We start from the raw sequence: 27,097 nt of genomic DNA, 5'->3' as shown, positions 1-27,097 counted from the left end.
TGGATCCAAAAGGGGCTTGGGGTTTTAAGGCAATTAATCCCAAGTTTCCCCTTATAGGGGCCGGTGGCATCAAGGGATAAGGGAGCAATTAATGAGAATAATTATGGGTTTTTAATTTGGCTTTAGGAATTAGGAAAGTAATTAATTCAATCCAATTTGAATTTGAAATTCAAATAGATATAAATTAAGAACTTTCCTAAAATAGGATTAGTTAAATTAGGAAATAATTTGAATTTCAAATTTAAATCAATTTAAATTTCAAATAGATTCCTAATCAACACTAACCAAATTACGAAACCCCAAAAGAGAGGTGGGAGTGGGGATGGGGCGGCGGCTAATGGGTTAGGGCCGGCGGTTTGGGTGGGGATTTGGGAACAAGGGATCGGGTGAGCAAAGGAATCAAGGTTTTGGGTGTAGCCAAAGTAAGGGAGATTATGTGGTGGGGGAGGAACATAAAGTTGCCGGCGGCAAGGCTTTGAAAGGGCCTTGGCCGGCAATTAGGTGAGGGAAGATGGACTTACGGGGAAGACAAGATAAGGAACCACGCCGTCTTCAAGGTTGGTGGGTGATATGATTTTCCCTCTCCTAGGGATTTCTCCAAAGTTATCTCCAAGATCTCTCAAATGATCTCAAAACACAAGTTCAAGAAATTTCTCATAGTAATCATTCATCGATTTTTCGAGGACATAGGGGCTATAAATAGCCCTGTACATAAAACTCAAAATAAAAAGACCATAATGCTCTCAGGGCTTACATACGACCTCCTTTTAAGTAAAAGGTAAAAACAGAAAAATTAATTACAACATAAATAATAATAAAAGACAAATAACATAATAAAAGAAATACATGAAATATCTTAAAATACATTGACGCGATCGTGGCCGTAGATCGACGGCCAAGCCTCTGATATACGATTCATGCTCTGATGTCCCCATCATTCTCCCGGGGTGGGAGAAAGCTCGACTCTGTCGAGTAAGTGTCTCTTATGCTCTCGTAGATTTCTAATGCACCGGGGTCAAACTGCTGCAGCTCCTTGCGATCCAGCCATGTATCATTTGACTCGGGCTTTCCTTTCCACCTGATCAAATACCTGCATCGTCCCCCTTCTCTCGTGGAGATGATGTCATCACTAAGAATCGAGTCCACCTTTTCTGCCATGGGTGATTTGGGAATATCTGGGGGTGGGGGTAGGTTTAGGTTCTCACATGGTGGGGTCACACACAGCTGCTGTATGAGTGGATCTGGTGTGTTGAAGTCAGGACCTTTATATGCACTCTTAGCGTGCAGCTCCTTAACTATCGTAGTTGAATTTTGTGGGCAGAACTATTACATAAGCATTATCATGGAATTTCTTAGTTATTTTGAATAGTCCAGCACTCTTAGCATGCAGCTCCTTAACTATTCCCTGCGGGAACTATTTCGGACGAATCCGCGCCATCACGAAGTCACCAACCTCGAAAGCTTTAAATTTTCGTTTCAGACCGGCATATAGTTTGTAATCGTTATTGCTCTTTTCAAGTTGTCGTGTAATTTCTGTATGAAACTCATCCATATGAAATGAAAATGACGATGCAGACTCACAATTCCTATACCTAGAACACAATGGATGGGGAAGATCATCTGGATGGATCTCAACAAGTCTACTAAGTATGAGCTGACTCTCATGAGGGACTGATTTTTCAGACTCGGTGGGAGTCTCACGATCGACTAAGGTGTGTAAAGGCACGCTCTGGGTTATGGCGGCTATCAGGTTCAGTCCCTTCTTGGCTTTGACATGGTTGGATTTAGGATTATCCGTAATCCGAGGCTGTGATGGCAAAAGCTTGATCTTTTTGCCCTCATGTTCAAACACGCAGATGTTTGAACAACCATAAATGTGGACATCGTTGTCAAATATTCAAGGACGACTTAGAAGGATTTGTCCAACACTCATAATCAACACATCACATCAAACATTCTTCTTATAGTCAGCGAAGGAGATAGGTATGAAGCTACATTCCTTTACCTCCAAGGCAGTGGTGTTGACTCAAGCTACCTTATAGGGGTTGGGGTGGGGAATGGCAGACAGGCCAAGCTTAGACACCATGCTGGAGGAGACAGCATTAATGCAGCTGCGAGGCTTTTCCACCGAACCTTTCAGGTCCCAGGCTTTTTTAACAACATTGAGAAGGCTTAGGTACGTGGGCCTTGTACCAATAGTGTAGCCGACCAGGGAAAGACTCCAGTCAGGAGACCCAGTCGCAAGCTCATCCGCTGAGAATGGAATTTTTATTGAAGGGGGGACAAATTCTTGCGAGAAATCAGTAGCGACGGGATCTTCTTTCGTGAGATTCGAAAGAATGTTTAACTCGAAAGGCGGCTGGATGGAAGAGGATGTTACAGCACTAGGGAGCGGAGGGAAGTTGGATACGGAGAGGGGGAAAGTCATGGCGGAGAGAGGGGAGTGGAAAGCCCCTCCCCAAACAGCGCTAGCGAGGAAAGAAAACTAGAGAAAAAACCCTAGCAGAGCATCTCTCACTAGATTCTCTCACTAAAACTCTAAAACAATGCAACTATTATCAAAAGCAAAGACAGTTAACGAAAATATATTAAAAGGTACATTACTCGTTAAGGTGTATTCCAGTTTAGATGCTCCGCTTCAATAAATCTGTAATAGCTTTTAAACCCTATCTTTATAGGCTTTTAAAAGCTAATTTGTAGGCTTTCTAAAATTAGAGAATTTTAAATTTGGAAAAGAGAATCCCTGGTTGCTCAAAGACCATCCAAGGGATAGACAAATGAAGGGCAGAACGTCATCGTCACTGGCAGCACCAAAATTCCACTCCATACAGTCAAACCAAGACAGCAGCAGCAGGGAGAGAAAAGTAACAAGGCAATCCCAAAAGTTCCTCACAATTTCCCACTTACTGACATAAGCGGATACCACAAGATAATCTTGAAAACAGTGGAGGTTAGCCAAAATTAACAGAGCATAACATGAACCAACATCCCAAGGGAAGTCATACTTGATTACAGCAAATCCAAAAGGCAAGTGGAAATTTTCCACAGCTCTTTTAATTTTGATGGAGGTGATGTTACTGCTATTCTTCTGATCATCGAGTATTCTCTCATTTATTTTCCTCCAGATATAATAAATAGAACAGCAAGCAATGAGTAGAAGATTTTTAAAAATTTTCACTGGTAAAACATACTTTTCTCGAATCCTTCAATCAGAATTTTGTGCTGTCCTTACAAATTGCTAAATGTTTATATATATATATAGTTGACTTCGACTCCAGCAAACCTTCATGCTACATCTTCTTATGCTCTTGAATCTCTCACTTGGTTTTTATTTGTTTATTTTTTTGCTTTATAGTTGATGGCTTGACAACCAAACTATAGGAGAAGGATCATCTATAAACAGCGCTTATAGTTTAAAGGTAAAATGAGTTATATTTTTAATTTGTTACGCTTTAATCATATTACATTCATTTTATCCATTGTGCTCAAGAAAATAAACAACGCTTAGAGCACTAAATACAGGTGGTGGGACAGTGCAAAGAAAATTAACAGGCCTCGAAAGGTGAGCAGAAGAAATGGTGAGCTTAGGAGTTAGGACTTGGTCAGGGAAGGCGATTTGACTGCTTCGAGTGGAGATATGGAGTTCGGACGGTGGAGAGGGCTCTTGGTTTCCCAAAGCCTACCCTGATTTAAGTTGTTTGTAAGATTGCTTGGTTCTCAGTTTTTTGTTGTCAAGATATTTTGTGGCTTTTCATGTTCTGATTGTGTGGCTTTCCGCTAGACAAGATTGGCTTTTGTGCTGTTTTGATCCTAACAATTCTCAATTAAATGTTGGCATTTAGTTCTAGGAGTCCCCAACGGTCATCCGAGGAGAAGTATTTAGTGTGTTGAAAACAACATTATAGCACTAGCAACAGAGGCAATAATTTTTATTATCTGTACGACAGGTACCCAACCATCCATGGCTGATGAGAAAAGATTATCTTTGAATGCTTGGGTGGACAAGGACAAGAAACGTATGGTGTTTGCAGAAGCTGACAGCGACTTCATCGATGTACTCTTTAGCTTCTTGACTCTACCTTTAGGTACACCATAATAAAACTTCTCTCCAACAGCTCCGGCTTGGAATGCATTGAAAACCTCTATGACAGCATCAAGCAGCTCAGCGACCAACACTTCTCCACCGAGGCTTGCAAGAATATGCTGCTCAGCCCTTGCAGCGCTGCCGCAGAACATTATGAGAAGTTAAAATTCAATGTTTATGGCTCAAGAGAGTTCTATCGCTGCAAAATGGATGAATGCATATCACGCACCAGATGTTATTACTCCTCTGCTTGGCAAACAAGGTGCTATCATTGTGAGAAGTTTATGGATGAAGTTGTGCAGTGGAGAAATGATGGAACAACAAATGGAGCATTTGTTAAGAAGAATGGCACCAAGTTCATGATCACCGATGATTTTCGTGTCACACAATCTTCTTTGTAAGAATGCTATGATCGATTAAAAAAGTTGGGTGTAAAAGAGATAAATCCCTTGGAAGAGTGGATATTGGAATTTGGAAGAGATGAGTTACTCTTTTTTCTTCCAGTAAGTGTTTTTAATAGAGCCATCTACTTTTGATTCTTTATAAAAATGATAAGAATATTTAGACCCATAATGCTCAAATCAATGATATTTAATTTTGTCCAACATTATTTGATTGTTTCAATTAATGTTTCCTTTTGCTTATTTTTTTTTTCTTCGCGCACAACATAAATTTTCTTACTTGCCGAGTCATTATTTCAGCTTTTGAATTTGCTCAAGGAGTCCTTAAGAACAAAGGAAGCGTTGACAAATATTTGCTTCTTTGATTTGTGCATTCAATTCACCAACCCTCAAGGTAACAATTTGATGGAGATGATAATGAATAAAAGCAAAGGCAATGCATAATTTGAAATACAGGAAATGCTAATCAGACTAATCGTGAATATAACCAACAATAAGGTGGTGTGTGCAGAGGTAGGAAAAGAGTTTGCTGATCAGTTACTTAGCTTCCTCGCATTTCCACTTGGCTCCGTGTTGAAGCTCATTGATTATTCTGATTCCTTTGGATGCATGAGCAACTTATACGATAGCATTCATGAATTAGAAATTAAACACTTCAAGTCAGAGAAAGCCAAAAGCATGCTGATATCACCAAAACTTGCTCCCTTTTTTGGATACCGCAAACAAATGTTATATATGGAAGAATCGTCTCCATTAGTCCCTAGTTCTTTATATGGTTGCCAGAAGTGCTATTGGGATAGCAATAATTCACCCTGTAGTACTGTTAGTTGCAAGCATGGAGTGGAATAGTCACACTTCATAGAAATGGATCCAATGCTAGCCAAGGCAGATATATACATGGATGAAGGATTTGTTAGAAGTGATCAAAATTTTTTTGTGACAGATGATCTCCATGTTACTCCAATGTCCCTTCTCTTTTTCATTCAGATTTTAAAAGGGCAGGGGTTACATGTTAACCGTCTTGAGCATGGTGAAATGGTTATAGAAAGGGCTCATGTGAGAATTCTGCATGATTATGCTAAATTCTAAATTGCTTATAGTATTATTGCTTTTTTTAGTTTGATTTTCTTTTGTTTTGTTGTATTAATTATGTTGCAGGTTTATAATCTACTTGAAGCCATGTTGATCTCCAAAACAGCACTCAGTGATGCACTTTCTTCCCGCAAGTGGAATAGTGGAATTGTATGGCAATTATGACATGCATTTACTTTTGTTTTTGCATGTAAACATGGATATAAGAAAAAAAAAACTTCGGTCTATAGTTCTTCATGATCATTAGTTACTTTTTAAAATTTTTTAATGTTGTTAAATGCCGAAGGATAAGGCTTCCTTTGAGACAATTGTTTTATTGCTTTCTAAAGCAGATTTTTCATAGAAAAATTTTGAGTTAAAAAATCTTTGTATTAAAAATCTATTTTAGAGAGCGGTAAGAAAGCTGCCTTAAGCGATGCCTGATTTTAATCATAATAATTTGAAATATATATAGATCAAATTTTCAATCAGGCTTTCAAGTTTTTATATTTGTCTTAGAGAAGAATGTGATATGATTTATATATTTTTGATATTGATGCTGAAACAAAGAATCGAATGAATATTATTGAAGATATAAATCTTTTAGAGGAATTGACAATGATGCATATACTTTCTTGAAACCTATACACCTCAGATCTTTGAACAATTGAGGGCTATTAGAAAACTGTCAAATATGTATTAGGTCTGATGTAAAAGTGGATCAAAGAGTTTATAATGCCCCTACTATGTCACAAGTTATGATGAAGTTATGAATATTTGATAAAAAAGAATCAAATTGAAGGAAATTTAAAAAATATAAATAATTTATCCTCGACATATAATTTTCTTTGATTATACTTCATATTTATTGTTGGAAAATTTGCACAACTGATTTTATTTATAGGTTTTCTCGTAGAATATTTCACCATCTTATAGGAAGACAACGTTCTTACCTGATTTCTATAGAGATCTTCGCCATTGAATAATCTTGCTAGGTGATTTACCTACTTGTGTTTGTAATGCTGATATGATGTTTTCTTCAATTGCTTACTCATCTGTTACACATTAATGCTTCATATTATTAAATATTTACATTCAAAACATTTAAAAAATATTATTAAGTAGCATGTTATATTTTCTAAGAGATTATTAACCCTACATATTCATACAAATTTCAATTCAAACTTTTTTTTAATAGTAATAGATACTTCTGTTCGATCTGATGACATTGAATATGATATGCTCTTAATTATCCCAATAGTCTTGGTTTGAAGTTTATTATCTCAAATGTATTTACTATATTTACATTTCTCAATTAAGCATTTTAGTATATATATTTTACTTTGCAATTCATCTACTATTGCTTTTTTTATTAATTTTATTTTATCTTATGGCTTTTTTTTTTTAAATTAGGTTAACTTTTCTTGAGCAATCATAGTTTAATATTTATACTATAATATATATTTTTTCTATCATTCACTACTTTTGATTATAAAATACTATAATCTTATTTCATTTTCAGCTTGCCTTTTTCAGCATTTTGTCGTCTTTTTTTTTTAAGTAACAAAGAGATCAGAATCCAAATGCCAAAAGCAGACTCAGATTGGCAGCCACCCACAACGACCCCACAGCCACCAAGGTCCATCCATTAGAGATAGAAATTTGCAAAAATCACCATCAGCCTAGGTAATCAACAAGCAGAAAGCATACCACCAAGGTAGCCAACAAGATGACTAGCAGGGTGATATGCAAGGAGCTGCCTCATCATCGTTCATAGCATCAGAAAAACCCACGGAAGCAAAATCGACGAAGGGGACCAGAAGCTATTTTTTCTTAGCTTTACTTTTACGTTTTTTGCTTTCACCAACAAGAATAAACTCATTCTTCACATTGTCACCAAGAACATCCTCAACCTCAACTGAAGGTGAACTTTTCTCATCCATAATCAACCAATCATTTTGGACCAAAACCGAATTCTTCAAAGAATTGGCCAGATTGGCCTTCAACTCAGCATTAGACATAATAAAAATAGGAATATCCACAAATTCCTCGACTTTGGTTCCACAATATGACTAAACAATGATTCGACTCTGGTTCCACAACAGCCTCCACATTAGGCACACCAGGCGAACTTACAATATTAACAGGCTCAGTAGTAGTTAGGGGTGTCAATTTTGGGTCACGGGTCGGGTTCGGGTCGAACCAAAATTAACCCGGCACTATTTAGGTTAAGGTCGACTAGTCCCAATTTTGCAAACAGGTCGATTTTCTGGAGCCGAACCCGACCCGCTTCGAGTTTGGGTCAACCTGACCTGACCTGCGTAAACAGCAACTAAAGCGGAATCGCCCGGTGGTAGCGGAAGCGCGACGCGCGATGGTGAATTGACAAGGGATGCGGGGCGCGCTCGAGTGCGCGACGCGAAACCTTCACGCCGAACTGACGCGGGGCAGCCGGGGTAGGCGGGGCGAGGTCATTCTGGGCAGACGGGTTTATGTGTTATTTTGGGTCATTTCGGGTCAACCCGAACCCAACCCAATTTTTCAAATAGGTCAATTTTTCAGACCCGAACCCGACCGACTTCAGATCCGGGTTGGGTTTTCGTGTTGTGTTCAATATTGACACCCCTAGTAGCAGTAGGAGGAACATCCCTTTGCGAATGGGATTTAGCTAATTGCGGGTGCAAGAGCATACATTCTGATTTGGAATGTCATAAAGATTTACAATGCAAGCAAAACAAAGGCATATTCTTCAAAATAACCGACTGGACATACCACCAAAATATCTTAACCAATCCAAACCTTGTCAGAAAGGTAGCGTGATCAATTTTAAGTGGGTGACAAAAAATAGAATTGAGGCCATAAAGAATCCTCGGAGAGAAGAAATGAGGTCTCAAATTCGGGAAAGAAACCAAAATAGGAATAATAGGTGATTCAACTTCCACATCAAATGAAGGTGACCACTTTGATCAAACGCATGTAACAATTGTTAATGAAATAAGAATGATGCGCAAAGATATGACAATAATCCAAATCATTCCCTAATTTTATCAAACCATTCTTCAGATTAAGAACCATAAAAGATAAATCACCATTAAATTTAAGATTGAAAAAAAAATTCAAATAGTTTCAAGGGACGACCATTTGGTCGGAAATTTCCCAACCAACGTGAAATGTAAAGATGCAGCAAGCGAAAAAATTTCAGCCTCAGAAATCCATAAAGAGGGAAGCCCACAATAAGTAGAAATTTTAAGTTCAGGAAAGAAGAGACATTACCGTAAAGAGCATCCCAAAAGGACTTAGAAGAAGGTTTGTCATCAATAAAGCCGCCCTCAACTAAACATTTACCGGCCATTGAGAACAGAAGGCACAAGAAAAGCACAAAAATAAAGGAAGACACACTTCCCTGAACGAAGAAGCGCAGTCGGAAAGCACGAGCAAAGCAGCACGGCGGAAATCGCCACGGAGGCAGAAACCCTAGCAAAGCGCTTAGTAAAATCCGTATCAACTCTAATTTTATGAATGTATGAAAATAAGATGAACAGTTTGCCATCTTATAGCAGGAAGAGATCCCGACATAATTTTTGTAGATAGCTCAAATATTTAATAATCTAGCAATGTGATTCACCTGCTTCATATGTTTAGTAATTTTTTTTATACAACTTATATAAATCGAGTGTCCTATATATATATTCCTGCTTCACCTCCGTGAATATACTAGCTTGCAACAATTTATATATTCATGAGAAAAATCCTGAAGGGAAAAATCACTGGGTTATATCCAGTTGAAATGATTCCACATTGTTTGAATATATTACAAATGATTGGTTCGTCCTTGAATTTGAGGATGATCAAATTATAATAGGTAACAGTCGGTTTGAAATCTAGCGACAAATAGGGATCGGATGGAAGTTCGACAATGATCTGTGATCTGACGGAAATCTCATGTTAGTTGGTGGCCGGATGGAAGTCCAACAAGAGGACCCCATGCATTAAACATTAACACACTTCTTACTTTTTATCTAACATACTTTTAATGAGTACATTTAGAGAATAATATAAGTTTATAATACAAGTTTTACACTGCCGTTGTCAGGTCCCAAGTCCTGGATGAGAAAAGTGGAGGGTTGCGTTAGGTAGTCGACAGCCAGCGTAAAACTTGTCGAACAATAATGACATCCTAAAAAGACTTGGTTAGAAAATATTAGGAATGATCTTTCTTTGTTAGATTTAAACGAGAATTTGACTTTTAATAGGACACAATGGAGAAAAAGGATTCATGTAGCCGACCCCACGTAGTGGGATAAATGCTTGATGTTGTTGTTGTTGTTGTTGTATATGCATATTGAATAATTGATTATGTATAAATAATTTATAAATATACCAATATTATATTTTATATTCATAAATATTTAATATTATTCGTATACCATATTGTAAATTATTTTTAAATTTCATAATATATTTTTAATTTTTTTTAATTTTATTCCCGTACATCTATAGTTCTATTCTAATTTCATCAAGTTTGGCTAAGTAATTATATATCTAAAATAGCCAAACGTTGTTCAAAATTAAACCGACCTTTGGCTCTCTGATATGCTTTGAATAAAGAATAAATGAGGCAAGTGCGAAGGGAATTAAGATTGCATTAAAGTTAAACAATCTGCATATAATCAGTGAACTTTGAAACTGATCAGAGGGTCTACGCAGATGGAAGTTGATCGGCCTTCTGCTCTCTTCCCAATTAAGTGCTGGATTTTACGGGTTTACATCTGCAAGCGTATTTTGGAATTCCAACGGTCACCATGGGAGAATTAATAAAAGAGAAGCGGATATCTTCTCTTCCAAGCGGAACCCTCATTCTGCGCATACGATCCATGGCCAAGGAGGAAAGATTGTTTTTGAAGGTTTGGGTGGACAATGCGAAGAAGCGTGTGGTGTTTGCAGAAACTAGCAGCGACTTTGTTGATGTACTTTTTAGCTTCCTGACTTTACCTCTAGGTACCATAATAAAGCTCCTCTCTGACAACTCCGGCTTGGGATGCATTGACAACCTCTATGATAGCATCAAGCAGCTCAGTGACGAACACTTCTCCACCAAGGCTTGCAAGAATATGCTGCTCAGCCCTTGCAGCGCAGCCGCAGAATATTGTGAGAAGTTAAAACTCAACGTTTATGGCCCAAGAGTGTTCTACTGCTGTAAAATGGATGACTGCATATCACGCACCAGATGTTATTACTCATCCGTTTGGCAAACAAGGTGCTATTATTGTGGCGAGTTTATGAATGAAATTGTGCCGTGGAGAAATGATGAAACAACAGATGGAGTATTTGTTAAGAAGAATGACACGAAGTTCATGATCACCGATGATTTTCGTGTCACACAATCTTCCGTGTCAGCATTCTATGATCGACTGAAAGAGTTGGATGTAAAAGATATAAATCTCTTGGAAGAGTGGATATTGGAATTTGGAAGAGAAGAGGTACTCTCTTTGTTTTTTTTTTTTTTTTCAAAAGTGTTTTTAACTAGCCATCTAATTTTGTTTCTTTATAAAAATGATAAGAATGTTTAGACCCATAATACTCAAATCAATGATATTTAATTTTGTCCAATATTATTTGATTGTTTCAATTGATGTTTTCTTTTGTTTATTTTTTATTCTTTGCGCACAACATAAACTTTTTCACTTGGCTGAGTGATTTTTTCAGCTCCTGAATTTGCTCAAGGAGTCCCTAAGAACAAAGGAAGCGTTGACAAATATTTTCTTCCCTGATTTGTGCATTCGATGCACCAGCCCTCAATGTAAAAATTGGATGGAGATAATAATGAATAAAAGTAAAGGCAATGCAGAGCTTGAAATACAGGAAATGCTAATTATACCAATCGTGAATAGAACTAGCAATAAGGTGATGTGTGCAGTGGTAGGAAAAGAGTTTGTTGATCAGTTACTTAGCTTCCTCACATTTCCACTTGGTTCCGTGTTGAAGCTCATTGGTTATTCTGATTCCTTTGGATGCATGAACAACTTATATGACAGCATTCATGAATTAAAAATTAAATACTTCAAGTCAGAGGAAGCCAAAAGCATGCTGATATCACCAAAACTTGCTCCCTTTTTTGGATACCGCAAACAAATGTTATATATGGAAGAATCGTCTCCATTAGTCCCTAGTTCTTTATATGGTTGCCAGAAGTGCTATTGGGATAACAATAATTCACCCTGTATTACTGTTAGTTGCAAGCATGGAGTGCAACAGTCACACTTCATAGAAATTGATCCAATGCTAGACAAGGCAGATACATACATAGATGAAGGATTTGTTAGAAGTGATCAAAATTTTCTGGTGACAGATGACCTCCATGTAACTCCAATTTCCCTTCCCTATTTCATCCAGATTTTAAAAAGACAGGGGTTACATGCTGATCAACTTGAGTATGGGGAAATCGTTATAGAAAGGCCTCATGTGAGAATTCTCCATGGTTATGCTAAATTCTACGATGCTCGTATTATTATTTCTTTAGTTTGATTTTCTTTTGTTTGGTTGCCTTAATTATGTTGCAGGTTTATAATCTACTTAAAACCATGTTGACCTCAGAAACAACACTCAGTGATGCACTTTCTTTTCGCCAAGTGGAATAGCGGAACTGTGTGACAATGATGACCAGCTTTTACTTTTGTTTTTTCATGTAAATGTGGATATAAAAAAAGACTTTGGTCTATATTGCTCTTCCTGATTAGTAATTGCTTCATATGATTGCTGAATGTTGTTAAATGCCTCTTGTTAGGTAGGATAAGATTTCATTTGGGATAAATTTTTTTATCGCTTTCTAAAGCAAATTTTTAATAGAAAATTTATTTGTTCAAAAAATTTTTGTACTAAAAACCAACTTTACAAAGTAGTAAGAAAGCTACGTCAAACAAAACGCGAGTTTAATCATAATAATTTAAAATATATATTCAGGCTTTAAAGTTTTTAAATTTGTCTTGAGAGGAATGTGATTTGAATTATTTATGTATTGTACTCATCTCAGAATAGGTTTAATGATTTTAAAATCATGTAGCTCATCTTGATCTGTTGATTGGAAGCTTTAGTTATCAAACAAGAGGTCTTGGGCTCGGTACTTGTGTATGTGATGTGTGTGTGAATTTACTTTTAATTTGCTCAAGTCACAAAAAAATTTGGTCAATTACTTTGTAGTATTCAGTTGAAAATAGTCAATTCATCGCACTCATATTCTAATAATACATATGAAAAAAATCATATAAGAATGTCTTGATGGGATTTGTATTAGAATAAATTTCAAAGTCTTTGAATTCACATCAAAATTAATATTAGGTAAGATATCTTAAAATTATGCTAATTTGAGAGCAAATTCAAAAGCATTGAAGTAAAATCAAATGTAAAATACACTAAACTATTCTTGGGTTTTTTTTTTGGCATTGATGAGTACTTGATAGTGATATTCAATTGTGGAGTTCTCAAAAATTCTTGGCACTTTTAGAGCTTAAATTTAAAACTAGATAGCCGTCCTTAGCTGTTCTCGATAATAATTTAGTTAGTACAAAGTAGATTTGATCATGGGCTGCTACCCATCCCAGTTTTAGTTTCATACAGTTAGGCCCAATATTTAATTGTGGTTTGGGTTACGCAAATATTGGTACACAGTTTCACGAGAAATATGTGGGCTTAGAAATAGAAAGTCTACAAATTTCAACTAAATGGGCCTATGATGAGTTTAGCCCACAGCTTGGGCTGGAGGAATGCAGTAAGGATTAGAAGAAATGATTTATAAGTATTCTTATTTGAAGTGTAAACGAGTGAAGTCGAGCTTAAGCTAGTTTGGGCTTAGGTTTTATTAATTAAGCAAGTTTGAGTTTGAGCTCAAGCTATATTCTACGAATTTAGGTCGGCTCACGACCTGCCTCATTTATTATAAAAGAGATAAAATGATTATGATATAAGTAATTATTAAAGTAAAATAATAGAAAAAAATGAAAAATTATAAGAAAGATTTTAAAAAATCTATTAATACATGAAAGTGATATCTAGTTCTAAAACCTTCCAAAAACTTTGTAATTAAAATTTTGAATCCTAAATATTTTAAGTATATTTGTATTAATATATTTAAACGAATCAGCTCATAAGCTAACAGGTCGATTAAGGGCTGGTTCAAGCTTAACTCGTTAACTCATTGAGCTCAGCTCATGAGAGTCCTTTATTAAGCTAACTTCAAGCTGGCTCAATAGTTGGCTTGACTCACTTACACCCATAACCCTTACAGCAATACATATAAAAATGTGAAATTAATTACTCCTATGAAACTCCATTGCAAAGCCCGAAGGTAATGTTGTTTTTTTTTAGTTTTAATATTGTATAAAAATCAAGCAAATATATTAAATTTTATTTATCACCTCAATTTAATTACATTTATTTTACAAGTTTGAATAAAATCATTATATTTAGTAAAATTTGAAAAGATTTTAATTAGTTTCTAAATCTTGTTAGCTACACAGTTACACGGCTGTCTTAAGCTTAATTCCATTTTTGTAACACAAGTGTAGCCTGTACTTTCTTTACTTTATTTGTCTATATATACTCCTTTGTAACCATCAGTTAATGAAATGAAAAGCTATCTTTCCTCTTTATCCTGGTTCTCATCTTGTTCCCTGTTCTTGGACGAAAGTCACGTCCAGACCTACTCTGTCAACATGGTATCAGCAGTCTAGGTATCTATCTCTCCTCCCTCATCTTGCTCACGACAATGACCACTCCAGCCAATTCTTCTTCCTCCCAGGCGGAATCCTCCACCGCCGACGGCTCCTTCTCTTCTCCCCAAATCCCATCCTCTCTCAAATTCTTGCTGAGTAACATCAAAAATGTCATTTCCCAACCTTTAACAGCCGACAATCACTCCCTCTGGAGGTCCCAAGTCATCAAACTCTTCAGGGCAAATAGCTTTGAAGGCTTCTTGACCGGCTCCATCTCCTGTCCGCCTGTTTCAACTAATCCAGATCACTTCACCTGGATCTTGCTAGATCAGAATCTAGCAGCCGCCCTATACTCAGTAATCTCGCCCTCCATTCTTCCCTACGTCCTCTCCGCCGATCATTGTAGCGAAATTTGGAAGATTCTTGATAGCCGTCTCCAGTCGTCCACTCGTTCAAGAATTTCACAGCTCAAGAACGGTCTCCAACGCCTTCTTGCACGGTAAGCTATCCGACACAGTCTACATGTCACAACCGCCTGGCTTTCAAGACTCAACCCATCCGAATCACGTCTGCAAGCTCAAGAAAGCACTCTACGGGCTGAAACAATCACCGCGGGAATGGTACGCAACCCTCTCAAATCATCTCACTGACTACGGCTTCCATATCAGTGCGTCCGACCCTTCGCTACTCACGTTCCAGTCCGGTACCACCCGCATGTACATGCTCGTCTACGTAGACGACATCCTACTCACAGGTAACTCTCCTACCGAAACACATAAATTACTTTCTAATCTTCATTCTTCTTTTCAGATGCGGAATCTAGGGAGCCTATCTCAGTTTTTGGGCATTCAAACAACCAAAACTGAGAACGGCTTCATACTTCATCAACAAGCTTATGCCAAATCAATCATCCAGCGGGCCGGTATGGACACAGCAAAGCCGGTTGCCACTCCTATCTCCTGCAAAACAACTATCACCTCAAAGTCTCAAGATCCATACGATCAACCTCAACTGTACCGCCAAATTCTCGGAGCATTGCAATATCTCACACTCACCCGACCGGACATTCAGTTTGCAGTTCAACAGCTATGTCAACACATGCAGAACCCGCTCAACATTCACCAGGAGGCATTAAAGCGTCTACTTCGTTACATACAGGGATCCTCCGCCATCGGCATTCCTCTTTACCGATCCAACCTCACCCTCACCGGTTATGTCGACGCCGATTGGGCCAGCAACAATCAAGATAGAAAATCCATATCCGGGTATTGCAATTTCTTAGGAACATCCATCATTTCTTGGCAAGCAAAGAAACAAAACACGATCGCCCGATCCTCTACGGAAGCCGAATACCGGGCCTTAGCCACCGAGACCACTGAGATCCTTTGGCTTCGTCAACTGCTCGAAGATTTCCATACACCGCAACAAGCACCTACCACAGTTTTCTGCGACAACACCTCTGCAATCGCATTGGCTCACAATCCCATCTTTCACGCCCGCACAAAACATATTGAAGTTGATTGTCATTTCATTCGGGATTGTATCAAGAAAGACAAAATTTCGGTTCATCATATATGCACTGAAGATCAACTAGCCGATCTCTTCACCAAAGCTTTACCAACTCACCGATTTCAGATCCTTTCCAGCAAACTCACCGCTACCTCCTAGCATGAGTTTGAGGGGGGCTGTTAGCTACACAGTTACACGGCTGTCTTAAGCTTAATTCCATTTTTGTAATACAAGTGTAGCCTGTACTTTCTTTACTTTATTTGTCTATATATACTCCTTTGTAACCATCAGTTAATGAAATGAAAAGCTATCTTTCCTCTTTATCCTGGTTCTCATCTTGTTCCCTGTTCTTGGACGAAAGTCACGTCCAGACCTACTCTGTCAACAAATCTAAGGCGCTTTCTACTCTCAATCAATGTAGGAGAACTCTCCAACTTTGGACAAATTGTTAGTCAAATTCCACTTTCTGACTTACAAAACGTCAAAAACAACCTAGTAGAACTCGCAACAGAGGCATTCATCTCTGATATGGACAAAACTATCTTTGAAGGATAGGGTACATACGAGTACATAGGGGTGTAAGTGAGCGGAGCAGACTCGTGAGCTGGCTTGAGCTCGACTCTTTTATGAGCTCGCCAGCCGAGCTTATCGAACTCACAAGTCGAGCCTGAGCTCAAACTCGAGCTTGTTAATAAACGAGCTCGAGTTCGAGCTTGAGCTGGCTCGTTAATTATTTATTAATTAAAATAATATATAATATGTATTATAATATATTAAAATATATGTTAATGAATACATATGTTAATTGAAATAATATATATATTTTGGAAGTTGGGATTGACGGCAGCATTGAATTTTTTTTTTTTTTTTTGAGAAGATAACCTGAAAAAATAGGTGGGAAAAATGTCCACAGGCGAGAGAAATAAAAAAAGGGCACATGCGGTAAAATGCAAAACTGAATCGAGCGGCTCGAACTCAATTTTAATATGAGGAGCTCAAGTTTGAGCATGTTTTTTGAGATCAACTCGAGCTCGAGCTCGCTTTCCGACTAACCAACTGAGCTCGTTAGTGTTAAAACTCGACTCGTTTACACCCCTAAAAGTACACAATGAGAAGAAACGAGAGGTGTTTGGATTAGTCAATACTGGCTTCGTCGACATTCTCTTTAGCTTCTTGACTCTACTGATGGGTACCATAATAAATCTACTCTCAATCAACACTAACTTGGGATCCGTTGAAAAACTCTATTACAGCATCAAAAAGCTTACTGAATAACACTTCTGGACAGAGGCTTTCAGGAATATGTTGATCGGCTCACGACAGAGAATGACGAAGCATTTCTTAAGAGAAATAACGCCAAGTTCATCATAACTGATGATTTTCATGTCATGCGATCTTCTGTATTGCAGTACCATAATATACTGAAAGAGTTTGACATAAAAGATATATATATCTTGGAGGAGAGAACCTTGAAATTTGGAAGCGAAGAGGTACTTGAAATTTTATTTTTTTGGTCAGTTGTGTTTGATTTCTTTATCATATATAACTATATATAGGGCTATTCATCTTTGATTGTCTTTGCGAAAAAAAATGATGGGGATGTTTAAATTCACAACTCCCAACTCAATTTATATAAAAACCATTGAATTTTTTTTTTCAAAATTTTTTGATCTCATCTATATTTTTTTGCACAAAACAAAAATTTCTTATTTGGACGAGTAACATTTCAGATTTTAAATTTGCTGAAGAAATTCCTAATAGGAATTTTAAAAGTGATGGCAATGTAGAGCTCGAAACTGAAAACTTACACATCAAACTCATCATGAATAGAACCAACAAGAAAGTGGTGTGTGCAGAGGTAGGAGAAGAATTTGCTCATCAGTTATTTAGCTTCGAAGCTAATTGGTTCCAATTCTTTGGGGTGCAGGAGTAACTTGTACCTAAGTATTCTAGGACCAATTAAGATAATTTTTTTATGATATATCAATGAAATAAAAGAATTTTTATTTGAATTTTCAGAAAAAAAAATTTCGTCGTAAAAAATACTTCCAATATTCTCTAACTTTTTGCTCTTTTATTGTAATTAGATAGGGATCTATAACTCTTTTAGATTTTGTTGCTTTTGATTGTAGCTCTTTGAGCATTTAGTGAGTGGTGGATCTTGTAATCTTTTTTGATATTAAGCCCTCTATTGGTTTAAAAAAAAAGAGTCAAATTTATCCTAAACTCATCACATACATAAGACTCAAACCCAAGATCTTTTGGTTTATAGCTAAAGCTCGTAACCGGCAGACTAAAATGAACTGCTCTCCAAGCTTTTTGAACGAAGGAAATTATATCTATCCCCAAAATATAGTGAGCACAAATTAATCTTCTTTATAGTTACAATGCTTTTAGAAAAGCATTGAGAATCTTATACGAGTAATATGTATAATTAAAAAAAAAAATTTCATAGTTTTTTCAATTTTTAGCTCGTCTAATTACCTATTTTTGCCTAACTAATTCTAAAACTTTGTAAGAAATGATATAGTGAATCCGTGGGAGAAGTAGATGGTAAAACTCAAATAGAGAACAATCAATAATCAAGAAATAAAATATAATATTCTTTAATCCTCTTCTTGCATGTTACTCTTCTATATAGCTTTTTCAATAGATCATGTACTGAGAGAAACAGTACAGGATCTATTGAAAAAGCTATATAGAAGAGTTACATGCAAGAAGAGGACCTACTATACTGCAATTGTGCCAATGGGTGGAGACTGAATATTCTACTTCCCAAATCATTATGAATTTTCATTTCTTAATGATTTGCTGCATCCTTTATCAACTTTGGAGAGAAAGAAATTACAGGAGATTTGGGAATGAGTTTCGTAGCTCTTCCTCTCTTCATCACGATATCAAAAAGCTGATTATTGAGAAAGTATCTAGGTGGAGAAATTCAAATGTATTACTGGAGAACTTTTGATTGGGGGGAGGTGTTTTGGAATCAGCTGTCTTCTGCTGGTTCGGTGGTTATAACCAGGACGATGATGATGCTCCTTTTGGCGTTTCTGTTTTCTTCCCCTTGGAGGGCCTTCGGGGCAACCAAGGGTCTGCTGGTATTCGATGCTTATTACCTGAGTCCTGGTTATATAGATGCTGGAGCCCTTTTGGAGATCACTTTTTGCTGCAGTTGCTTTTGTTTTTTGGTGTTCTCTTTTAACAGGTTCTTTCTCTGGATGGCTGGAAGGCGATCGAATCTGCTACCTCAATGCTCGTGACCTGGGACGTGCTGTTCTCGGTATCCTGTTTCAAGCTTTATGAAGATCCTGTTCATCATTTTGACCTGTAGTTTTTTCTTTTGTTTTTGTCTTTGTAATTGGGTGGTATAGTTGTGGTTTTTTCTGACTTTGCATAAGGTTTTGTTTTTCGCTGCTTATGCAAGGTTTATTTACTTATATTCACCTTTACTCATGTAATCCTTATTTCTTTGAAATATATGGGCTTTGGCCCCAAATTTTCCAAAAAAAAAAAAATCCTGTACTATTACTTAAGAAAGCCAAATTAACTAAAAAGTGCCTTCTACTTCTTTCATAATAAAAAAAGTAACAATGATATTGGAAAGCAAATACGAAATTATTAAAAGGTACACTACTCTTTAAGGTGTACTATAGTTATGATGCTCAGCTTCAATAAGTCTTTTATAGCTTGAAAGAGTACTTATGAGAAGCTTGGCTGCCTCGCGCGAAAATATCTCTGAGCTCTGCTAGGGTTTGGCTTCCTTTGAGTTTTCCCGGCCGCCACCACCCTTCCCACAGGGATGATCTCCCCTGGGATGTCATCTATCCCCCATCCTCCGCACAATCCACCCTCCTTCTCCTCTACTCTCCTTCTTAGAGACTGGAAGAGCCTCATCGCCTCCCAACCGCTTGTCTCAAATGACTTTACTTCCTCGATCTCTCACTTCCCCATTGAGTATGCTACGGCTCATTTCACTTCCGCTCAGTTCAACGCCGGAGCTCCTGAATGGTCCCTCTCCCTGGTCGGCTACTCCATCGGTAGACGTTCGTACTATGAAGCCTTGCTTACCACAATCAAAAAAGCATGGAACTTGAAAGGATCCCTCTCTCTGCTTACCTTAGATGACGGCTTCTTTCTGAAAGACTATGACATGGCTTGGTCTGGTGGCCCATGGTTTTTTTTTCGGAAAGCCCTTCATTTTGCAGAAGTGGACTCCGGACTTCATCCCTGTTCGTGAGGAATTTCCATCGATCCCCCTCTGGATCAAAATCAAAAATTTCCCGCTCTCTTGCTGGACGCCGGAGGGCATCTCCAAGATTGCGAGCTGCATCGGCATCCCGCTCGCGGTTGATGCTCTCACTGCGGCCTAAACGAGACTCACCTTCGCCCGGGTTTGTGTCCAGGTGAATAGTGCTTCGCCTTTGCCGGATGTGATTTACTACACCGTGGATGACAAAACGTTTCCTCTCACTGTGTTATACGACTGGAAGCCTTCTCATTGCTCCTTCTGTAACTCCATCATGCATTCTCCTAATACTTGCCCTAAAACCCTACTCCTCAGTCCACTGAGACCAGCCAAAATCGTGGCAGAAGCACCAGCCGCAAACCCAGGAAGTTACCTCCGAGGCTGAACATTCCTAAGCCGCCCAGTTCTTCTACCTTTCAGCCCCAACCTTCTCCACCTTCTACCTCTCTTTCAACAGACCTTCCTACCGCTAAGGCTGTTGAAATAGCCACTCTTCTACCTAACCTTAATTCGCCTTCTGAGGACTTCATTCCACCCTCACCTACCACCATTATTATCCCCTCACCCACTCTGCATACCTCCCCGTCTATCCCAACAAAAAACAAATTTGACGCCCTTATTGATCAAAACCACTTACCAGAGTCCTCCTCTGCCCAGTCAGACTCCCATCCTTCTTCTTCTTCAACGCAACGTGACCAACCGGATAAACCACCTGACTCCACCAAAAAATCTAATTCCGCCAGCAATAGCCAACCTAATACACAAAATGTAGCTTCCAATTCCACAGCCAAGTCCACAAGAGCCAAATCGGCCAAAAAGGCCACCACCCCCACCTCAAAATCCCAATGACCAGGTTCCCCCTCATGGCGTCCTGGAACACCCGTGGGTTCAACAGCCCTGACAAGGTTTTTTGCTGTAAAAATTTAGTTAAAAACTATAACATGGACTTGCTTTTCCTTTTGGAAACAAGAATCACCCCTCCTACTCATGACAACCTCTGGTTCAATTCTACACATACAGTTTTTCCCACTGAAGGCTCTTTCGATAATTTTGAATTAGCTTCCCCTGGTCGTATATGGATTAAATGGAACTCTTCTACTGTGAGTTTCAAGCCTGCCTTTACTTCGAGCCAGTTAATTCATGGCTCGGTTTTCTCTGGAGATGTGGAAGTTTACTGTGTTTCTGTTGTTTATGCTTCGAATTCTTTGGAAGAAAGGCTCACTCTTTGGAAGGATCTTACCGACATTGCCTCTGGTATTTCGATCCCCTGGATTATTCTAGGGGACTTTAACTGCTGCAGGTCTTCTAATGAGAAAGCGGGAGGTTCTTTACTCCCGAATAGCAAAGTGGCTGACTTTAACAATCTGATTTTTAATATCGCTGTCCATGATCTTTCTTCTATAGGCCACTACTTCACTTGGTTTAACCAAAGAATTGACAACCCGATACACATTAAACTTGACCGGATGTTAGTCAATGACTGTTGGATTGGGAATTTTCCTTCCTCCTTTTACATTGTGGACAACCCTCAGATTTCAGATCACTCTCCTATCATTTTGCAAATTGATCTTAACAAACACAAGAAGCACCGATTTCTTTTTAAGAATTATTGGTTGTCTAACTCTGAGTTTTGGGATACTCTTATTCAAGTTTTTTCTCAAAGATTCCACAGCAGTCCGATTTATGCTTTTTTCCAAAAGCTTAAGACTCTCAAGATCAGTATCAAATCCAAAAACTGGGTTTCTTCCAATAACCTCCTCTATGATATTTCTGAACTTACTGCTTCACAAAATTCTTTTCTTTGTCAAATTCAGGCTAATCCTCTTGATCCTGACCTTAATTTGGCTCTTAAAGACATTAACCACAAGCTTGCGATTAAAAATTCTGACTGGTCCTCTTGGATTATTCAAAGGGCAAAAGCAAAATGGCTTTCGAATGGGGAGGATGATTTAAAGTTTTTATATTCCAGGATCAATGTTAGACAAAACTCTAATCAGATCAAATGCATTACCACTGATGAGGGGACTTTCTCCAATCCTGCGGATATTAACAAAGCCATTGTTAATCATTTTCACAAGCTTTTCAACACGGCTCCCCCTCATAACACTACTAGCTGGACCACTCCTATTCATCGGCAGCTCCCACCAAGCTTCATTTCTCTCTTGGTTGCTCAGGTCACTGTTGATGAGATTAAAAATGTTGTCTTCTCTTCCCCCACTTGCTCGGCCCCTGGCCCGGATGGATATACATTTGAATTTTACAAATCTACTTGGAACATTACTGGTAGACAACTCTGTGAGGCTGTGATATCTTTCTTTTCCACTGCTTCTATGCCCAAGCAAGCTAAAGCTACAGCTATTGCCCTTATCCCTAAAAGACCTCATGCTCAGGAAATTGTGGATTACAGGCCCATATCCCTTTGCAATACTTTTTATAAGATTATTGCAAAAATCCTTGCCAATCGAATGAAAGATGTTATGCCCTTTATCATTCATCCTAGCCAGTCTGGTTTCATCAAAGACAGAATCATTTCTGACAACATTCTTTTAGCGGCTGAGCTCTTCAAAGATTTCAACTCTAATCACAAGCAGCAATACTTCTGTGCCAAATTTGACATTCACAAGGCTTTTGACACGGTATCTAGGAAATTCTTGATTAATCGTTTGCTGGCTATTGGATTTCCTGATAAGTTTGTCTCCTGGATTTATGGCTGTATTGCTGATGTTCACTTCTCTGTATCTATCAATGGGGGGCTTGAGGGCTATTTTGCTTCCTCTTCGGGTCTCAGGCAAGGTTGCCCGTTATCCCCTTACCTTTTTTGCATCACCATGGACAGTTTATCCTCTCTTTTTGAAGAGGCCAGTCTCAACAATACTTTCTTGGGCTTGAAAGCTGGTAACACTTCAGTTCCTCATCTCCTCTGTGCTGATGATCTTTTGGTGTTTGCTGAAGCCACTCGGGACAATGCTCATTGCTTGAATTCCATTCTTGATGGCTTCTTTATTTTCTCGGGTCTTCGGGTTAACAACAACAAGAGCAAACTTGTTTTCTCTAAGAACTCTAGTCAGGAGCAGGCTGTTAGTAACATCTTGAATATCCCTATCTCTTCCACCCCGATTAAATATCTGGGCATTCCTATCTTTTATAGGAAGCTGAAAATTGGTGACTTTCAACCCCTTATGCATAAAATTACGGTTTCCCTGGATGGTTGGAAGGCGAGATCCCTTTCTATGGCTGGTAGACTTCAATACCTTAAGTACACCATCAATAACATTTTGCTCTATTGGGTTCGTGGCACCCTGATACCCAAAACCTGTATTAAAAAGCTTAAAAGTCTCTGCTCCAGGTTTCTTTTTTATGGGGATTTTCAAAAACGTAAAATGCATATGATATCTTGGAAGGATACATGCAAACCTAAGATTTATGGCGGGCTGAGCATACCTTCTATTGAATCACTTTACTATGCCTGTGGTTGCATTGTTATCTGGCGTTTTTATAGCTCCAAAAGCTTCCTATTTTGTTGGTGGAAAGAAAAATATGGGTCTTTTTGGAACTCTCAGATTACCAAATGTTCTATCTATTGGAAAAATTTATGTGATGTGGCCAAGAGTCTTTTGCACTCTTTGAATTTCAAAATCATTACTTCAAGTAAACTTTCTTTTTATTGGGACCCTTGGTGTTTTGGGCGCTCGGTAGCTGACCGACTTAAGCAGGATAATCTTGAATTTCTTATTAACAATTCAAATGTGGTTGTTGGCAGTTTTATCTCTAATGGCACTTGGTCCCTGTCTGCTTCTCTTCCTGCTCACTTAGCTGATATGATTCTATCTATTCCTATTACTGATGAGCTGGTTGATTGCTGTTGGGCTAATTCTGCTAAGCCTTCTTTCAAAACTTTTCTTAACGAATTCTTTTTTGATAATGAGAAGGTCAACTGGTTTAAATTCGTTTGGCATAAGCATAACTCTCTTAGATTTTCTATCTATTCCTGGATGGCTTTTAGAGAGGGTCTTAAAACTGCTTCAAATCTTACGGCTAGGGGTCTTCCGGTTGGCACTTCCTGTGCCTTTTGCAATTCTAATTTTGAGACCCAGAATCACCTGTTTTTTTAATGTGATTTCACTTTTAGTATTTTGCTGAGGTTCTTGCCGAGAATGCAATCCATGCTGTTTAGGCCCAATTTGTGGCAAGTTTATAGCGATATTGAGGATCTGGATGTTACTAGCAATATGAAAAATTACTATTTCCTATCTATCTCTGCTATTGTTTATTTCATTTGGAGATCCAGGAATGACAGACTATTTGGTAATTGCTCTGAAAGTGTATCTGCCATCACTTCTAAGATTAACAGGGCTGTTTATCTCAAGATTCATAGGAAAAAATGCTTTCAAGATATGCTCACTTGATCTTTGCCTATGCTGTGGAAGGTATTATGGTGCCCCTTGGCCGGCTTCTTCTAGCAACCAAGGACTGGCTGGATGTTTTGAAGGACTATGATGATTGCAATCTTTTTTATCCCCTCGGATGGCCGGTCGCTGCAGTTCTTTCTTTTTGGCAACCAGGGGAATTTTGGCTGCTCGGGAGCTCTCTTGCTGATTGCTTATCTGAGTCCTTTTTGCTTTACAATTTTCATTTCTTACTTGTATTTTTACTGTTTCTTTTCTTAAGCAGCAAGTGCTGATAGGGTTTTGACAATTGCTTCATATTTTTATGTAAGCTTTTGTTTTTCTTACTTGTAACTTTTTTATATCAATGAATTGGGCTGATGCCCCAAATATTCCCAAAAAAAAAAAAAGTCTTTTATAGCTTTTAACACGTATCTTTATAGGCTTTTTAAAGCTAACTTATAGGCTTTGTAAAGAAATCTTTTTTTTTTGGTAAACCCGGGGCTTGAGCCCATATATTAAGAAACTTAAAAGAAATTACAAGTAACCTGTAAATAAAAAACTAACTATCAAAAGAAGTAAAATTACACAAAGACAATGACAAAAACAAAATATGACAATTGGCAAAAGAAAGACTCAGAAAAAGCACAGTCTCATTCATAAAAATAATCAGTATAGTGCGACTGTAGACCAGGCGGTTGTAAAGAAATCTTACATGACAGAATTTTAGAATCTAGTTAACAAGATTGTTGAAGCCCTTGATAGCTTTTGAGAGCTTTGTACAGCTTTTAATAGCTATTTAAAGCTTTTTGCAGCTTTATATAGAATCAAATTTCTTCAAAAGTTTTTCTGAATCCTTCAATCAGAATTTTGTACTGTCCTTACAAAATGCTAAATCTTTTGTTTTATTTGGCTATATATATCTTATCCCCGTAGTTGTCTTCAACTCCACCAAATCTTCAGGCTTGAAAGAGAACTTGGTAGGACTTTGTCAGGGAAGGCGAATCGACTGCTTCGAGTGGCGATTGGGAGTTCGGACAGTTGAGAGAGCTGCTGAGTCCCCAACGGTCACCGGAGGAGAATATTTAGTGTGTTGAAAACAACATTACAACACTAGCAACATAGGCAATACTCTTTTCTATGTACGATAGGTACCCAACCATCCATGGCTGATGAGAAAAGATTATCTTTGAATGCTTGGGTGGACAAGGATAAGAAACGTGTGGTGTTTGCAGAAGCTGACAGCGACTTTGTCGATGTACTCTTTATTAGTACAGCCAAATAAATAAACATATTTCTGTAATCCAATAGGGATATTACATGTCAGCATACGGGTTTACATATGTCTATATATAAGCTATCATACTCTGTAATTGAAATAATAATATAAAGCTTTTCTCTACTTTCCAAGAACAAGAAATCTCTCATCTTCTTTCTTCTTCATGAATCTCTTCTTTCTCTGCGATTCAACATGGTATCAAGAGCGGGTTGATATTCTGGACATCAACCCATGGCCTCCGCCGCTTCTGCGTCTTCCGCCGTCTCCGGCAGCTCAGGTGCAAATACCGATTCCTCCCAAATATACCCATCCCTCAAATTTATCGTCTCAAATCTCAAAACATTGGTTCCGCACCAACTTTCCCTGGAAACTTATCCAATCTGGCGAAACCAAATCCTCAAAGTATTCAAGGCGAATGGATTTGTCAGCTTCTTGGATCCTCCGAACTCTGAAGTCGGAGCTACAAGCAGTCAAGAAGCTGCGCATACAGATGTCAACAGCTCGCTTATTACCGACCAAAACTTGGCGGCAGCGCTCTGTTCGACGATTTCAGCACCAATTTTACCCTATGTGATGCATTTTGAGACAACACACGAAATCTGGCATGCGCTTCAAGTAAGGTTTCAATCCTCTTGTCGCTCAAAAGTCATTCAACTCAAGAATGAGTTACACAATATTTCAATGAAGAACCAGTCGATGCAAACGTATCTGTCTGAAATCAAGAAGTTAGTCGACAACATAGCCTCGGCCGGCGCCAAGATTGATACAGAAGACATCATCCTATACATCTTAAACGGACTACCTCCGGCCTATCAATCGTTCAAAAAAACAATCAGAACCATGCAATCTACTATGACTTTGGAGAATCTATATGCTCTCCTAATTAGCGAAGAGATACACATCCAGGCTGATCTCCAGCGTCTCACCATTCAACCTGATACTACTACTGCGCTATACGCAAACAGGGGAAGAAATCGTCGAGGCCGGGGTCGCAGCACACAGTCTGCCAACGTGATCAACAAACCGGCACCAAGATCTTCTCTTCAATGTCAAATTTGCACCAAAAGAGGACACACAGCCGATATATGCTGGCATCGTCACAATGCGAACTATGTTACTCCAAAACAGCAGCCTGACAATGCCAATGCGCTTCTAGCCACAGCGGACACCTCATCCACTGAATGGTATCTTGATTCCGGGGCATCGACACACATGACGAATCGTCCTGAGAATCTTGATCAAGCATCCGTGTACAACGGCTCAGATCACGTCTCGGTCGGGGATGGAAGAAATATACCGATTGCTCACTCGGGAACCGGTATCCTTCCAACCCCGGATCGTAAGTTGTTCTTATCAAATCTACTACATATTCCCTCAATTTCTCATAATCTCTTGTCTATTTCAAATCTTGTTA

General features: G+C 38.3%; 3 protein-coding genes and 1 pseudogene across 3 annotated transcripts; all 4 read left to right on the top strand.

Moving 5' to 3' along the window:
* Positions 1 to 5,925, top strand: part of LOC110096561 — a 48,726-nt pseudogene extending 42,801 nt beyond the window's left edge.
* A 4,505-nt stretch (positions 5,926 to 10,430) lies between these two features.
* LOC110096560 lies at positions 10,431 to 11,464 on the top strand. The gene is made up of 3 exons (XM_028699115.1): positions 10,431 to 11,036; positions 11,263 to 11,395; positions 11,448 to 11,464. The coding sequence occupies exons 1-3, from the start codon at positions 10,431 to 10,433 to the stop codon at positions 11,462 to 11,464; spliced, it is 756 nt and encodes a 251-aa protein (XP_028554948.1).
* A 73-nt stretch (positions 11,465 to 11,537) lies between these two features.
* LOC114578351 lies at positions 11,538 to 12,306 on the top strand. The gene is made up of 2 exons (XM_028699153.1): positions 11,538 to 12,018; positions 12,117 to 12,306. The coding sequence occupies exons 1-2, from the start codon at positions 11,572 to 11,574 to the stop codon at positions 12,192 to 12,194; spliced, it is 525 nt and encodes a 174-aa protein (XP_028554986.1). The 5' UTR covers positions 11,538 to 11,571; the 3' UTR covers positions 12,195 to 12,306.
* A 2,480-nt stretch (positions 12,307 to 14,786) lies between these two features.
* Positions 14,787 to 15,932, top strand: LOC110096559 (uncharacterized mitochondrial protein AtMg00810-like). The gene has a single exon (XM_020822577.1). It carries the CDS (start codon positions 14,787 to 14,789, stop codon positions 15,930 to 15,932), a length of 1,146 nt encoding a protein of 381 aa, XP_020678236.1.
* Positions 15,933 to 27,097: the final 11,165 nt, after the last annotated feature.

Source organism: Dendrobium catenatum, unplaced genomic scaffold, assembly GCF_001605985.2.
Source record: "Dendrobium catenatum unplaced genomic scaffold, ASM160598v2 fragScaff_scaffold_1220, whole genome shotgun sequence".
In the NCBI taxonomy this organism is placed as follows: domain Eukaryota; kingdom Viridiplantae; phylum Streptophyta; class Magnoliopsida; order Asparagales; family Orchidaceae; genus Dendrobium; species Dendrobium catenatum.
The sequence above is the reverse complement of the archived record's forward strand: the minus strand, read 5'-3'. Positions and strand labels throughout refer to the sequence as shown.

What these genes read in the sequence shown, in the direction of transcription:
- LOC110096559 (XM_020822577.1), top strand. Translation starts at nt 14,787, where the DNA reads ATGTCACAACCGCCTGGCTTTCAAGACTCAACCCATCCGAATCACGTC.
- LOC110096560 (XM_028699115.1), top strand. Translation starts at nt 10,431, where the DNA reads ATGGCCAAGGAGGAAAGATTGTTTTTGAAGGTTTGGGTGGACAATGCG. An exon ending in TGGAATTTGGAAGAGAAGAG is followed by an intron (nt 11,037 to 11,262) that starts GTACTCTCTTTG and finishes TGATTTTTTCAG; the next exon opens with CTCCTGAATTTGCTCAAGGA.
- LOC114578351 (XM_028699153.1), top strand. Translation starts at nt 11,572, where the DNA reads ATGAACAACTTATATGACAGCATTCATGAATTAAAAATTAAATACTTC. An exon ending in TCGTTATAGAAAGGCCTCAT is followed by an intron (nt 12,019 to 12,116) that starts GTGAGAATTCTC and finishes ATTATGTTGCAG; the next exon opens with GTTTATAATCTACTTAAAAC.